The sequence below is a fragment of the Alligator mississippiensis genome, chromosome 4 (genome assembly GCF_030867095.1).
Source record: "Alligator mississippiensis isolate rAllMis1 chromosome 4, rAllMis1, whole genome shotgun sequence".
In the NCBI taxonomy this organism is placed as follows: Eukaryota; Metazoa; Chordata; order Crocodylia; family Alligatoridae; genus Alligator; species Alligator mississippiensis.
Genome location: NC_081827.1, coordinates 24,061,369 through 24,078,583, shown reverse-complemented (window position 1 = coordinate 24,078,583; position 17,215 = coordinate 24,061,369). Strand labels below are relative to the sequence as shown.

General features: G+C 46.1%; 1 protein-coding gene across 1 annotated transcript in view; it reads left to right on the top strand.

Annotated features, from left to right (window-relative positions):
* The window catches only part of CCDC146 (coiled-coil domain containing 146), a 142,764-nt gene that overhangs the window by 6,986 nt on the left and 118,563 nt on the right, over nucleotides 1–17,215 (top strand). The window contains exon 2 of the mRNA XM_019487496.2: nucleotides 12,473–12,640. Within this exon, the coding sequence (XP_019343041.1) occupies nucleotides 12,488–12,640 (153 nt within the window). The 5' untranslated portion in view covers nucleotides 12,473–12,487. The remainder of the gene's footprint in view (nucleotides 1–12,472; nucleotides 12,641–17,215) is intronic.

Genomic DNA, 17,215 nt, shown 5'->3' with positions numbered 1-17,215 from the left:
GTTCTATTTACACCCTCTTTCCTAAACACAGATAACGATGAGGTCACTGCTAAGCCTATCACACTGACCTTACTGTCTCATTGCTTTTCTTATTTTCCATCTATTTATAGCTATTCATCCAGCCTGTCTTCTAAGTGCTTTTTTGTTCTGCCTTTTTTCAGTGTTTAGCAGAAAGGGATTCTAGTCCTTGACTAGGGTTCTTAGTTGCTATCGCAATATACCTTACTTACCTGACTCCAAAATGAGCTTTTTTCCCCCTTTAACATGGGGGGAGGGGGAAAATACTTGTATTGCAATCAAGTACAAGGTGGTGTGGAGTAGGCAGCTGCTTCAGCTCCAGCCCTAACTGCAGGTCAGGGCCTGCTTCTTCTCTACCACCTCGGCACCCGCTGCATCTCCTTGCTTTCCTCCATCCCTTTTCTGCGCTGCTTCTGCCCTGCCCCTCCATGGCCTCAGACCCCAGCCCCTTCCCTCTGCCCCTCCCCACCTTACCCTTGCTGACAGGCTCCGTTTCTAGTGCCACCACGGGCACAAAGCACAGCCCCAGCCCAGCTCTGGAGCAGTGTTGCTGGCTTTGCACTGCTATTACAGGGCCAAGCGGGGGCTGTCCTCCATGTCCTAGGCTCGAGTGGAAATTAAGCCTACCAGTGTGGAGCAAGGGTAATAGGTGGGGTGAGGGGGATGGCAGACACAGGGCAGAAGCTCTGTGGGGGAGATGGGGAGCAGGCACAATGGGGGGTTATGTGGCAGGTATAGGTAGCAGGGGGCAAACTGCCTGTTCCCCTCCATCATCCCTCCATCACTTCTCCCTGCCTTCCCTACTACCTCCACACTACCTGCTTCCTTCCACTTACCCCGCCTCCTGCCTATGCCCCGTTGCTCCTCCTACCACTTGTCTCTGGGGCCATCTGGGGGGGAGGTGCAAATCGGGGTGACCACCTAGGCCCCGTGCTTTGGGGGGCCCCGTGGACAGTGCTGTACAGGGTCCGCTGTGGCCACCATGTGCTGCCAGCTCTGCGTGTCAGCTGCTTGCCATGCCTCCCCAACCCCCGCTCCAGTGGCCCGCCACCCCCTGGCCCCACACAGACTGATATGCCCCAGGCCCCGCACACCCTCGGAACGGCTCTGCCTGCCCCTTAATGCCTCCCTCGCTGCTTGCCCCACTACCACTGCTTACACCACATGTAAGTTGTGCATAGCAGCACAGACTCCTATATACACCTTTTTTATCTTGTTTTGCTTCCAGATCTGTTCAGAATATCTTCCATTCTTTCTTTGTTTCTTTTTCTGATAACTCCTTCAGCATTAAGTACAAAAACCCAACAGCAGCAATGAACATGACATGCATATTTAGAAATTTTCTATTAAAATCTATTAAACTGTTACAATTACTTTTATTTGTGTGTACAGTGTATGTATGTTATTTCATAGTTTCATTCTTGGCCTCTGCCTTGTTTACAATTGGTTTCACAATGTTTTGACTCCTCCAGAAGGCATTACAAAATTGTTTTGTTCATAAGCAACTGCTGAAATCTCTCTGGTAAAAGTCAAGATGTCCTTGAAGGAATTCCAGGCAGCACTATAGGCAATTACAAACTTACCATTCAGAGGTGTTACTGTCCTAGGAGACTAAGCTACTTTTAAAAAACCATATATATATAACTAGTTTTGTAGTTTTGTGTCTGTTTCCCCTTCCTTCTCCCACCCTCCAGTTGTAAGAAGTACCTTTTTTCCCTAAGTAGGTACTTTTTACAACTGGATCGTGGGAGAAGGAAGGTTTTGAGTATCAAGTTACTACATTTTTTCATTCTGCAAGTATTAATTTGGGGTTCACTCAGAAGAGTGCTTTTACTGAGTTGACCCCAAATTAATATCTGCTTTTTCAAAAGAGAGTTCTTATTTTCATCTCCATTTTTAATTCCATTTTCCATCACTTTGTTAGAAAAAAATCTCATATCACATACAACAGTCTGTTCTATTAACCAGAACTTCAAAAGAATAACTTCTCTGTAGCTTCTGCCATTTATAATATATAAAAACCTAGATCTATACTTGAATATGCTCCTGTTATGTGAAATTAAAATTTGGAGGAGACTGATCTGTAAGCAAAAATGTTTAGAGTTAACATGCTGTAAAAATGATTGTCAGTTGTTGTGATTCTACTCTCAGTGGGTCAGCAGCCTGAGAGAAAGCTGAGTCAATGAGAATGTAGACAGCTGGCTTAGGGTAGCTACATCCAAAAGCCACACTGTGTAGCTATTTGCAAATCAACTTGAAATTGTTATAATATCTAAGAATGCTTATTGCAAAATATAAAATACAGTGCAAGAATTATGTTGTAGCCATGATGGTCCAGAAATTATTCAAGAAGCAAGGATTTATTAGGGTGATATCTTTTTTTGTTTGTTTTTTGGACCAACTACATAGTTGGACTACATTGTTGATCCAATAAAAGATATCACCCTAATAAATCCTTGCTTCTTACAAAGGGCACAAACTTACACAGTAAGTACTCCTATAAACACGATGTAAAACAGTAACCTTAATATATTATCTTAGAATTTAATATTGTTAATTCAAATAAACTTAAGAGATAGGATAGCCTTGTGGTTAAGGTACTAGTCCCAGACCCTAGAGAGCTGGGGCCAATTTTCTTCTCTGCCTCAGATCTTGTGTGCACCTTAGGTAAGTCATAGGGAAGTAGGGCTGGAAGGGACCTCCGGAGATCATCTAGTCCAACTCCTTGCCTATCCAAACCATTCCATACAACCATAATCTAAACTCTACATTAGACTACTCTCAACCCTGACACAACACAAACCTAACCTGGCACAGGTAAAGCAGGGGCACCATGGCAGCCAATGTCCTGCTTCTATAAAATGTTGTCAATATACACCCAAGAGGTCCCAGATAGAGGATCAGTCCCCCTGCCCCACACAACACCCCTGCCACTACACAGGAGAGCAAAAACCCCCACAGTCCATACCAGTCTGACCATGGGGAAAAATTCCTTCCTGATCCCAAATATGACTCTGAGCAGAGGGTCAAGACCCTCTAGCCAGGAACTCCCAGCTTTGTTCCTAGCAGGAGAATTGGAACATCCCAGCTGATGTCCCCAGCTTCATCTGTAGCCAACACCCAGTGTCTCTGGGGAGGCTTAAAACACCCTGACACATATAAACAGAAAAGGAGAGGAGCGTGAGGTGGGAGCAATCAGCATACCTGGTATCCTTACACTCCTCCATGTCCTTCCTCCCACAAGTTTCCCAACACCCTCCCAACACTATACTCCCTCTCCCCACACCATGTTCTCTGTTTTTCCCATTGTTTCAGATATACTATAACTTCATAAATCTGGATATCAAAATTCTGGAAAATCTGGCACTTAAAAAAAAAAAAATTACATAGGGGCGTAGCAGCAGCTGGTCCCAGAACAGCGGAGGGGAAGCCTGCACACAGCAGCTGCCACTGCCATCCACCACCCCACACCACCACACTGCATGCAGCTGCTGCCCCAGGACTGGCTGCTACTACCCAGCGGGGCACAGCTCTGGCCAGCGCTGCACATTATTGCGAGGGACAGTCTCTGCCAGGCAGTCTGTATCGCCGGTACTCCACACTTGCATGGCATGGGAGGAAAGCCCCAAGTACTGAAGCTGGCTGCCTTCCCCACCCCCCCCCAGGGGAAGGCACCTGGGGCTTCCCTCCCATGCTGTGCAACCCTGGCAGGGAAGGCAGCTGGCTTCAGTGCTTGGGGCTTCCCTCCTGGCACTCTCCACACTTGCACGGCACAGGAGGGAAGTCCCAGGCACTGAAGCCAGCTGCCTTCCTTGCCAGGGTTGTGCAGCATGGGAGAAAAGCCCCAGGCGCCTTCCCCTGGGGGGTGGGGAAGGTAGCCAGCTGCAGTGCTTGGGGCTTCCATCCCATTCAGTGCAAGTGCAAGGACTGCTGGTGATACAGACTTCCCAGGAGAAGCTACACCACTCACTGCGATGTGCAGCACTGGGCAGAGCTGTGCACTGCCAGGCACCAGCACCCTGAGCGCCCTGCCTGCTGCTGCTTCTGCCACCGCCTGCCAGGGCTGCGTGTCATGGAGGGAGCATGGGGAGGTCCCCACATGCCCCACCTTCCTTCACACTCACGAGCTGCCCAGCCAACCTCCGTGCTGCCGCCGCCCCCCTGGGCACAGTGTCTGCGCTGCTGCCAGGCCCAGCTCCGAGCTCCCACTCAGCTGTAGCCCCATGACTATCACTTCCCTGCCTGTTGCCCAGAGCCAGCAGGAGACCAAGGAAGTAGAGCAGGTCACTGGGGGCATCCCCACCCAGAAGCTTCTTGTTGGCTGGGCCAGGCCCTTCTGCCCACAAGGGTGGGAGCAAGGCACAATAAGGTCTGTTGGGGGAGGTACACGTGGGTACCTCACTCCCACCTTCATGGGTGGAAGGGCTGGACAGGGCACAATTCCTTGCTAGGTGCCATGGGCAGGATGGAAGTGCCTGGTGGGCTGGATGTGGCCCGCAGGCCTTATTTTGCCTGCCCCTGCCCTAATAGCCTGTTTGCACTAGGGAAACAGGCTTATACTTAGACTGGTTTAGAGTCACAGCTCATCTTCAACAACTGAGTAGACCAGATTTTCAAAGTTTCTGCCCTTATAAACTACCTGATAGCTGATAAATCTGAGGGGGAAGAAGAAAAGAACAGAAGAGGAAAGGTTTGAAATCCCAAATAGCCTCTTAGAAGGCTGTCCAGGGGTGAGGGACTGCATTTCTCAGGACTGAAAGATATAGGTAGTCTGGGTGCTGGTACAAAAGGGCATTCTGTGACTGTGACTGCTTTGTGAGCAGAGCTTTGCAATGACCTGTGTGATGGTAGGAAAGAACAGGGAGAAGCAGAAGTAGCTTATGGAGATCATGAAGTAAAACATAGCATTACTGGAAAATACGTTCCATCAAAGCTCCCCCTCTCTCTTCTCTCCTTGGCACACCACCGCAACATGAAACAATTACAGCTCCAGTTGTACAGATCCCTAGAGAGCCCTTCACATTGGAAACAAGTTGACCACAAGAAGTTTCAATTGCAGCTGCTTCCCATAAGGCAGTGAGAGCAGTGGTGTTTGGGAGCCTGCCTTTGGTCCAGATATGGGGTTAATGCCAAAGCATTCCAACTCTCCAGAAGGGTGACCAAGAGGAAAGCCCCTGGCAACAAACAGCTGTCAGTTTTAAGCCTGAAAGCTATGTGAATTGAATACATTTAACTGCTTAAACACCTTACTTTCACTTTTGGTTGCTTACTTTCACTTTTGTACAAGACTTAGTCTTGCTTTTTTAGCAAAAAATATGCTTTTTAAACTTTTGAATTTGTTATTACAATGTCCATAAAATCATTGTTCCTAAATTACCCTAAAATTCTTTATAAAGTTAAACCGTGAGTAAAACATTCCTTATGATGATAGAAGCACATGTTCCACACTCAAAGTATTCCCCAGTACTTTCAAGAAATGGTCTTTGAGAAGTTATTTAGAACATAATGAAAACCACATGAGCATTGCAACTCAGCCATCAGCTTCCATACTCAGTGTAGGAGCATAAAGCCTCCCTAATGAAATATCCTGAGCAATTCTCATTCTGAAGGGGGCATCTCACTGTCTGTTTATAGTGCCCTGGAAGTCTCTGAACCTTTGCCTCATAACTTTCAATTTAAGCTTTCTTTTATGCATCACACAGGACACAGATCTAATTCAAGCAATATAAGACTTGATAATTTTCAAGCTTCTTAATGAAATAGTGATCTTTGCTATTCAATATGCCATATTTAGGATATATATTCAATTCTCATCCTGCAGGTGGTTGGGCAGTAGTTAAACACTAACAGTACTTTTCTGTGACCCAAGTCACCCAAGCGTTCAGTGAAAGGCTTATCAGCTATTGTATTACAGGATAAGAAGAGTTGTCCCAAATAAAAGGATGAATTTCAACACCATTAATGTTCATAGTAGAGACTGTAGGATGTAATCCACCTGTTCCTTGTGAAAGAATAGAATGCGAGTTCCTAAAGAGCCGAGCAGCAGGAACATTCCTAGCAACGTTCCACTCTAAATATTGGTAAACTTGATGTGAAGGTCACTAGGCCTTGCAGCAATATGGAAAAATATGCCTTTCTATTTAGGAGCTCTGAAGCCTGTACGAGACAAGAGCAAAGAAAAAAAGTGTGTGTTCCACTGATTGTCACCTAGCAATTAGTGAAAGCTGTATATGGGGGATCAGCTGTTTTTATACCATGAATGGCATGTGCCCCCAGCTGACACCGAGGGTCAGCGACCACCCACAGCCGCCACCCAGAGGGAATCACAGACCAACAGCAGATGCAGCTGGCAGTGTTGGCAGCAAGGGGGCAAGCAGTGACCACTTGCCAGCGCTGCTGACCGTGTTGGTGGCACCTTTTTGCAGGGAGTGCACTGCCATGCTCAGGGGGTGCATGTGCACCCATGTGCACCCCCTATGTGTCGCCCCTGTTTTATACCATGTGTAGCAGGCCAAGGTCCCAGGGATAGCTGTGATGCCCCCGATGGCCTGGTAGTTCCTGCCTCTCTGACTCTTGGGTCTTCCCTTTCTTTTCCTGCTACACCTTTGATGTTGTTTTGAATTAAAACTGTTGGGAGGCTGCCCAAAAGTCCCAGGAAAACATGGGCCTACCCCTTCTAGTTCTATCAGTGTCTCTGGTAACCAGGTGCCTTAAGTGCCATCTGTGGCCTCCAACCACCCCTGAGCCACGGTCATGCCTGGCAGGTGTTACCAGTACACCGTGTAATGACAGTCCCTTCTTAATAGTGCTACACGTACTCAGCTCAACAGTTACTGTCCTTTATATCCCCACCAAAATGGTCTTGCTGATGGCCACAAGAGAACTGTCATGTTGAGGAGCAGCTGTTACAGAGTTCAACCAAAATCTGCACAAATTTCCAAAAAAAAGGCAATTGACATGCTGAAATTCTGCAGCTGTTCTTGTTCATCCCAGGCCTACAGCACAGTCCTTTTCCACCAGTCAATCCTTGTTTCAGAAGCCAAGAGATAACACAACACTTGGTGAAGCTGATCCAAAAATGTTGCCCCCAAAAGTATCTGGTCTGTATTCCTCCTCACTGATTATCTAGTACACTTGAATTACTGCCTAGTGTTGCCAAAGTTGAAAATGGGAATATTTGAACCTCAACATTATTATATTGAAGAATATGTAAAGATAATTTGATTTTTGTCATCTTTAATACATGTTCATATTGTCTTAAATAGCAAATATTTTATTATGTAACTCATCATCATGTCTCAAGATTTAAATGGACAACACTTGCATCACTACTCCCTTTAGAAACAGAGTTGTATGTAGATACCTGAGTAGAACCACATGCAGCAGGGGTGACAAAGACCATGCCACCTGAAGATGGAAAAAATAATGAAATAGGAAGTTATTTTTCAAATGCAAGCATTCTTTGGGTCTTCATGAATTTTTGTACAGCTTGGCTTCTTTTCCAATGATTTAATTATACATCATCCAGGGATCAGATTTACCATACAAATATGAGAATTCTTATACCTCTGGTAACACTGTTACTGCCAAAGCCACTAGAAAATCTGCTTAATCACTTGGTTGCCAGCTGAAGCCCTTCGACAACAGGATGTAAAAAAAAAAAAAAAAAAAAAAGCATCTTAACAAGCTGACGTGTATTTGTGAAGATCAGCCTTATAGTGCAGAGTGTTCTCTCATTCATTATTTTTAGTAACGGTTTGAAAATTAAACCTGCTGGTAATAAAAAGATAAATGCTAGGGTGGAAGGAGAGTAATCATGGGAATTTCTCTGCTTCAACCCAAGGTCTAGGATTTCAGTTGCCTCTGTACCACAATGAAGGTGGTCAAGCAATAGGACAAAGCAGCATGGGATATGCATTCCCCACCCCCACCCCCAGTCTGAGCATTTTTTATGGAGAAAAACCCTGACACATGGAAGCGAAGATCTCTTCTGGAGTAAGAGCCAACTGGCTACATGGATGTGGCTATAGAATATAATTTTACACTGAGAAGATAGAATGAACCACTTTGATGCAAATTAGACCCAAATACCCCCATAGACAAAGAATGAGAGCCTTCTATATAATTTGTAGTAGTCCTTTCACTACAGAAAAAATAATATAATTTATCTGAGTCTTGACAATTTTTCTCAGTCTGACTATGGCGTCTTTATCAATCTAAACCAGTGGTACTCAACCTCTCACCAGTGGGCCAGATCTGGCCCACAGAGCTGTGTCATCTGACCCATGGGGTTCCCTACAGGTCCAGACATTTGACAGCAGGAGAGCCTTGGCAATTCATGCTGCTGCTGCTCACTCAGCCCTGTGGCCAGATGACTGGCCCCATACCCCAGATCAGGCCAGTGCATGGGGCTAAAGTAGCAGGCCTGATCTAGCATGTATGGGCTGTGGCTCAATCCTGGGCAAGTGGGTCAGGACTGGGGCAGTAAGCCCAATGCAGGCCAGGCAGGGTGGCTGCTAGAGTTGAAGCATTGGAACCAATCTAGGCATGGGCTGGCGAATCACACCAGATTGCACCTACATGTTGACTCAGTGGTAGACAGGGCCCATGGAACAAGCCCATGTACAGGATCCAGTCCACAGACTAACCCCACACTGCTAATCCAGCCAGCACCACTGATCTCAAGTAACATTAGAACTGAGCTCCAAGTAATTCAACAGGGACCAGCCAGACTGCTTTATGATTCAAACCAACAAAATCTTTCTATGGCAAGCAAACATGGCAGTTTGCAAGCAGTTCACAGGACTGCTTGCCAACCCCCTCTCTTTGAAGGGGAGCCTTTAAGGTAAGTTCGTTCTTTAATTGAGTAGCTAGCCTACATATAAGAAGCTAAACTCAGGAGTTAGACCAATACTTAAGCCCCTTGCTTAAATGCAGTCCTGAATGAGGGGGAGTTCACTAGGGAGTTTGCTTATAGTTTTCTTCATGATAAGCTTGGTGTGAAGAAACAGGGAAAGGGAACCTTTTGGGATCAAAGAGCAGACAACAGGCCACCCTAGAGGGGAGTTTGATGGGGAAAGCGGGTGGGAGAGTGGAGCAGGAAGAGAGAGGTGGCTCATTAAAAGACCTAGTGAAATGGCAGGAGTACATTACAATGCCAGAGCCACTATCACTGCCAATTTTTCCTCTGCTTGCACCTATGAGGTGTCCATCCAGGCAGGGCCACTCACCATCAAGGCTTCCACCCAGAACCTAGTTTGGCACTGTGGAGACTGCAGCTTGCAGGCTTCTTCCAGTGACTGCCAGATGGGGGAGTGCCTGCAATGTGAGTGGTGTCTCTTGGTGGTGTCCCTCAGGGAGCAGGCAAGAGAGCTACAGGAGGAGGTGGCGAGACTCTGAAACATTCTCTTCCCTGAGGACTTAATTGATTTGATGCTGAAGGAGACCTGTAGGACTGCCAGAGGCAGCACTAGAAAAGGAAGAGAACATAGACTCCCAGGAAAGTGGAAGCTGGAAGCTTATGATATCCGGCAGCAAGCAGAAGCCTTCATTTCCACCAGGTCTGCTGATTGCCCCTGACATCCTTCCATGTCACTGGAGCCTGGACCGAAGATGTCATGGAAGTATTACTGAGACTCATCCGGCCCTCTGACTACTACCCCATGCAGCTCCAATGATACTGCTGGGGAGGACTGGGCAGGAGTGGATGCATTCTGCAAATCAATGTATAGCTGTGTAGATGGTGTCACTAGCAGGGCTTTGGCTTCTTCAACCATGGGATGTTATTCCAAGAAAGATTGCAAGGAAGAGTTGGGATCCATCTGATGAAGAGAGGGAAGAGTATCTTCACAGACAGGTTCGCTAACCTAGTGAGGAGTACTTTAAACTGTGTTCACTGGGGGATGGAGAACAAAGTCCTGAGGTAAGTGGGGAAGTGGGTCACCTGGAGATAGCACAAGCAGGAGGGGGCAACAGGGGAGGCATTCTCATTCTTCCTGAGGAAGTAGGGCAACTGGCTAGTTACCTTAGGTGTCTGTACATGAATGCACAGAGCCTGAGAAACAAGCAACAGGAATTGGAAATCCTCGCACACTCATGGAACTGTGTTATGATTGGAATAACAAAGACATTGTGAGATAGCTCACATGATTGGAACACTGTCATGCATGGGTATAAACTGTTAAGGAAGGACAGGCAGGGAAGAAAGGGAGGAGGAGTTGCACTTTATGTAGAAGAGCCATATGATTGCTCAGAACTCCAGTATGAAACTGCAAAGAGGCCTGTTGAAAGTCTCTGGGTTAGGATCAGAGGGGAGAGCAACAAGGGCGATGTTGTGGTGGGTGCATGCACAGATCACTAGAGCAGGAGAATGATGTGGATAAAGCTTTCTTCAAACAGCTAGTGGAAGTTTCCTGATCACAGGCTCTGGTTCTTATGGAGGGACTTCAATAACCCTGACATTTGCTGAGGGGGCAGTACAGCAGTGCACAAGCAATTAAGGAAGATTTTGGAGAGTGCTGTGGACAACTTCCTGGTGCAAGTGCTAGAGAGACCAACTAGGGGTCATGCTATTCTTGACCTTGCTACTCACAAACAGGGAAGAATTGGTGGAGAACGTAGAAGTAGATGGCAGCTTGGGCAGCAGTGACTATGGATGATTGTCATGCAGTGGATGTGATATACCTTGACTTTGGCAAAGCTTTTGATATGGTGTCCCACAACATTCTTGCAAGCAAGCTGAGGAAGCATGGGTTGGATGAATAGACTGTAAGATGTATAGAAAACTGCCTGGATCATTGGGCTCAGAGGGTAGTAGTCAATGGCTTGATGTCTAGTCGGCAGCCGGTATCAACTAGAGTGCCCAGTGGGTCAGTCCTGGGGCTGGTTTTGATCATTTATTTCATCAGTGATCCTCAGCAAGTTTGCAAATAACACGAGGTTGGGAAGAATAGTAGTTACACAGATGGGTAGAGCTAGGATTGAGAGAGACTGTGACAAATTGGAAGGTTGGACAGAAAAAAATCTCATGAGGTTCCAGAAGGACAAGTGCAAAGTCCTACATTTAGGATGGAATAATCACTTGTACTAATACAGGCTGGGGGCTGACTCTCTAGGCAGCAGCTCTGCAGAAAATGGCCTGGACAATAAACTGAATGTGAGCGAGCAGTGTACCCTTGTTGCAAAGAAGGCGAATGGCAAACTGGGCTGTATTAGTAGGAGTGTTGTCAGCAGACTGAGGGAAATCATCATTCCCCTCTATTTGGCACTGGTGAGGACACACCTGGAGTACTGTATCCAGTTATGGCCCCCCCCACTACAGAAAAAACATAGACAAATTGGAGAGAGTACAGCAGGGGGCCACAAAAGTGCTTAAGGGGTTGGGGCACATAAGTTATGCAGAGAGACTTAGGAAACTGGGCTTATTGGGCACTTTTACACATGCTCTCAGAGTTGGAGAGGGGGGCATGGCATTTTAATTAGAGCAGCTCTGAGAGCCACTCTAATTAAAGCACCACTGTGTCTTGTGTATCAGCATCCTCCCACTTAAAAATGGTGGCGGGGGTGCTTGAACTAAAGCTCGTTCAACAAACTTTAGTTCCAGTGCCCTCACCGTCATTAAGCCTGGGGACGCTGATACACGAGGTGCAGAAGGCTGCTGGAGCATGGCAATTGCCATGCTTCAGCATCTTGATCAATCAAGTCTGCTCTGATGTGCTGGAATTCCAGCACATCAGAGAAGCCTCTGCACTTGTGTATAGGCATCCATTTAGTCTGAAGAAGAGGAGACTGAGAGGGGATTTAATAGCAACCTTCAACTACCTGAAAGGTGGTTCCAAAGAGGATGGAGCTAGACTGTTCTCAGTGGTGGCAGATGACAGAACAAGGAGCAATGGTCTCAAGTTGCTGCAAGGGAAGTTTAGGTTAGTTATTAGGAAAAAACTCTCTCACTAGGAGGGTAGTAAAACATTAGAACAGGTTACCCAGAGGGGTTGTGGAATCTCCATCCTTGGAGGTTTTTAAGACCCAGCTAGACAAAGCCTTGTTTGGGATGATATAGTTGGGGATGGTCCTGCTTTCAGCAGGGGGTTGGACTTTATTACCCTCTGAGGTCCCTTCCAACCCTAAATTTCTATGATTCTATGAAACAAACTACGGAAGAAACTTATTGAGCTATGCCAATTTGAATCTACATTTTTTGGTGCATCTTCTTTCCCAACTCAGTTGATATTGAGGGCTTTTAAAGCTTTCAGGCAATGATAAAAACACTTATCTCACTCTGTACCTCTCTCATGAAAGCAGAACTCTGACTTGCTTACTGTGTAGCCTTCCTTATTTTAATGCAGGACACATGCCATATCACTTTATCCTTTTCTCCTTCATCCCTTATTTTGAATAATGTATATGTTTCTAAGGATCACCATCAATACTGAATGTTGGTGTTTTTTATTTGCAGAATTTTGAAAAAAAAATGAGTACTGATGAAGAAAATACCAGTTCCAGTGACTCAGAACCAGAGACAGAAAGGGAAGAACCTATCTATGCCATAGCTCCATCAATCAATATTCAAGATGAGGGATCGATTGATGTAACTGCAAGTCCTGCATTTCAGTTCCTAGATGAGGTACTGTGAGCCTAGCATTCTAGTATTTATACTATACTATACTATACTATACTATACTATACTATACTATACTATACTATACTATACGTGAGCAGGATGCCTGGATTCATCAAAGGGGTATGTTAGGACCTGCTTTCCATGCCTGAGCTTATTCTCACCTGCCACGACTCGATGGGAATAAAAAAAACAGTAAAGAGCTGTCAGGTGGGAAGCTTCTGATTTAATAAAGGCTATAGCATGTCACACCCCATCCTGCCACCATCTCCAGTTGCTGACACAGGGTCGGGCTTTCGCTAGCACAATACGAATGTAAACTTGGGCAGCAGCCTCTCTATATTCAGGGAACACAAAGGGCAGCTCTTCTTGTGCTCCCGCTCCCTCAAACAGACGGCCGCTTGCCATGCCAATACTATTTACAGTGGCTTGCAGGGCCGTCTCCCCTCACCCCTACCTGGGATGACAAGGGCTCTTTAATAAGACACAATCACTGGGACCTCTGCATCCACATCTGGTCCCTGCCTCGCTTATTCACAGTCTCTCAGAATACTGTGGATAATTGTGCCAGCTTCTCTCAGACACAGTCTCTCATTAACGCAAAGTACCTGTCCCAGAGACTGCCGTGCTGGCATCGCTTGCAACTCTCTGCAGGTCCCACCGTCTGCTGCCCGTAGGAGAAAGCTTCCCCATTTCCTCCCTTGTGCCTGTGCCTCCGCACAGGAAGAACTGTTCCATAGCTCTGGCTGGTTCCCAGCCACTGCTCCAGTTCCCTGCCCAGGGGAAGTCTCTAATCGGTCTCAGGTCTTATTATACAAAGCCTCTAAGTGGTAATTAACACCTCCCAGATGGCCTTGTCACTGGTCTGTGAAATCTTAATTGACAATTAACAAGTCTCAGCTCAGCTCCCCGGCTGATCTAGGTGTGCCTTATTGACAATTAACGCTTCTCTTGGGCAGCTCCATAACAGGGTCACTGGCTCCCTGTTATACTATACTATACTATACTATACTATACTATACTATACTATACTATAGTAATTGTGCGCATTAGGCCATCAATTAGTCTAAAACCCAGCACTGGTTGGAAATTATTACCGTATGTTGTCTGTTTGATAGTCTGTATGAAATAAGTGGCTGGACTGAGTCATTTTAAAGTGGGTTGGAATCCCCATTATAGAATTGTCAGCAGAGATGTCAAAGATTAATAGAGGATGGAGACAAATTTCTGCTTCATTAGAAATATTAGGTTTGTTTGGATCTTTTGGAAAGTTTCTGCTGCTGTTGTCTAGGCTGCACATCTTCATGGGGTAAAGGAAGATTTAATTCTCCAGTGAAATCTAGTGTTCCAAATCCAGAATCATTCACAGATGTTAAATTTGCTTACAAGAGGAAAAGTTTAAAATTGGAATATTTTTATGTAAAGTCAGATTCCATAATAATAGATCATAAAGCATTACTATTACCCATACTGTATCTGACAGTTCCATGTATAGCTTTCCTTCTCTTATCTTTCACTTTGTAGAATAGGACTGTGCATGACAGATAGATCTCTTGCAAAGTAGAGTGTACATAATATTTTTCTCCACAGTCATAATTCTGAGGGATGTGACAAAAAAGGATAAGTGTCTGAGTTCTAGTGGGGAATGCTGAGGGGCTCAGTGTAAGCAGGCTTTGCTGTAATTAATCCTGTAAATATGGTAGTTCCATAAGCAGGATACCCGTATGCCCTTTTCACTTGAGTGGAGTCTGGGCCTGGCCAGCAGGCTCCAGGGACTGCTCCCTGATTGTTTCCCTGTAACATTTTAGTTGGGTAACTGTTAGTCCCTGCATTAAAAGATGTAGAAAATCTTGAAAGGATCCAGAGAAGGGCCACAAGAATGATTAAGGGCATGGAGGACAAACCTTATGAGGAAAGACTGAGGGATCTGGGGAAGAGAAGAGTGATAGGGGACTTGGTGGCCATCTATAATATGTAAGGAGTGAATATCTGGAGGTGGGAGAAAACTGTTCATTAGAGTGCCCTGGGGGAAGACAAGGAGCAATGGCCATAAACTGTTAGAGGAAGGATGTAAGGAAGAACTTCTTTATGATAAGGGTGACGAGAATCTGGAATAGACTTCCCCAGGAGGTGCTGCAATCCCCAACCTTGGAAGTCTTCAAGAGCAGACTGGACAGACACCTTGCTGGGATCATTTGATCTCACTAGTTTTCCTGCCCAGAGCAGGGGGGTTGGACTCAATGATTTTTTGCAGTCCCTTCCAACCCTTAACTTCTATGGTTTCTATGTTTAATATTATCATTTTGCAACTGTTCTGTTGCAAGGGTGGCAGACTGTTCCTGAGAAAAAGAGTGAGGATCTGAGGGGAGAAAAGGTAGTCCTAGGGAGGATAGAAAGCTGGAGAGAAAAGAATCGTTTTAGGGCGGATAGATTAGAGAGGAAGAAACAGTCCCAGGGAAGACAGAGTGGAGTCTGAAGAAGGACAGAGTGAGCTGCACTGGCACAATAAAGACTGTTTGTTTTGTATACCAGACTGCTCAGCTCTGTTTAGCAAGTCAGCACTTCAACCACCCCGTTTGATGAAGAAAGCACACCCCTCCTGGGAACTGCCCAAAAAAGAACAAGCTCTCTGAGGTGGTGACACTATGGATCACTGGGAAGCCAGAGACTAAGAAAAACCAGTCACAAAACCAGAGGCTTGCCCTTTGTGAAGCCATGTCGGGGCTGGCTTCAGGGAGTCTTTCAGGAGAGGAAGCCAAATAAGGTTTCTTCTAGGGGAGTCTGTCATGGGGTGAGGTCCCTAGAGATGGCCGTGTTGCCCCTATGGCCCTGTGACCTTACTAGCTTCACCCCACAGGCACCTTCTATTTTCTCCTGCCATGTTTTGATGGTTAAGATAATAGATGGTAGATAGGGAGGCTGCCCTCAAATCGCTATGTGGTCACAATCCTGGTGGACCTCACTATGCTGTGTGGGTTCTTAGACCCCTTGCTGGGTCCCTCACTATGGACATGCCTCATGCAACACCTCAAGCCTTATAGGCTACATGCATGACTCCAAAAATGCTCCTTTATCACACCCCATGCCTCGCAAATGGTATTCAAACGTTGTCCCTCTGAGGCCTTGATATAACTCAGCCTTCCTTCTTCACTGGGCCCTTGGCCCCTCTGCTCCCTCACTGCACCCTCACTGGCGCTGGGCTCTCCGCACTGTAGTGTGCCCCGATGAGGCCTCCTCCTCCCCAATAGCCTCATCCCAGTCCACTGGTCTAAATAACAATGGAAAACACAAGCCCGTGGGCTATAACATAATACAAACAGTGCAGGGTGCACTCTGTCCCTTTAAAAGAGGCAAACTTCTCCCCAAGCATTAAGTACCTTGAAGCCCAGGGTACCTAGTGAGCTCTGGGAGCCCCATTAATCTTGTAAGCAGCATACTAGGTGGCTACTGCGTCTCTGGGCAGTTCTTTTCTGCAGGCTCCTCCCCCTGGCTGCTGCCAGAGAACTAACCCACACTGGCCTCAGCCCTGTGGTTTGTATGTGCCCATGGCCCTGCTTTCTTCCAGTCAGCTGACTGGGTGCAGGTGCAGGCTATTTCCCTTGTTAGCCTCCTGCCATAGTAACCTGCACCTGTGTAGGGTTGCTGCCTGGCTCCTAGGGCCCTCTCTGTAGGCAGATTCTGTCCTTAAAGGAATAGGCAACTTAGTGCCCTGTGACAGAGTCCCAAGGCAGAACTTCCCCTCAAGAGTGGTGCAATTCTGTGGCAAGGGGCACCTGTACACACCATGAGCTTTAATCCTCATTAAATTTAAATTGATTTATAAAACTTAAACTTATTTATTTTGGAGCGTTGCATCTATGTTTACACATACTATGTTTTCAAGTGAATTAAGCTGGGTCCCTGGTGCTGCAGGAGAGCAGGATGGTCCAGTGCTGGCCCCCCCGGCCCAGGGCCCCCCACCCACCCCGTGCTCAGCCATGCAGCTGTGGAAGCAGAGAGCCAGCAAACCACACAAGAAAAAAAAAATGGAAGCAATTTGAAAGCAAAAGCAATTCAAAGGGGTGAATGACAAAAATGTTGCAGCACTATCTGGCAGACAAAGAGGCTCATTACGTGTCTTTGAGTGCCTTTGTGTTTGGATGCAACCAATCCATCGGCGTGATGCTTTAATTCCTGGTGAGCCAAACTAAACTACATTCAAGGAGTTTTAGTTTAATGCACAAGAAAGACTTTTAAAGCATTAGGAAATCCTGCTCATGCATACAGACACATAGTTGCAGCGTATAAAAGGGCAAAAATTGTGGGGTGCTCATGAGCCCAATGGGTATATGAAAGGACAAAAAAAAGAATAAACCACATCTTAGTTGCAGAAATAACTGCATAGCTTTCATAAAGGTTGCAAAGACTACAGAAAATCACATAAATAAAGAGCTTCCCAGGCACTGTGCATGACAAGCAGTAGAAGAAGCCTTTTGGAGTAAAAACGTTCTGCAGGGCTTCCTGGGTTTTTTAGTAGTAGTAGTAGCTTTTTTTAGGTAGTTTTAGACAATATTCATTAAGACTTTTTAAATAAAACTAAAA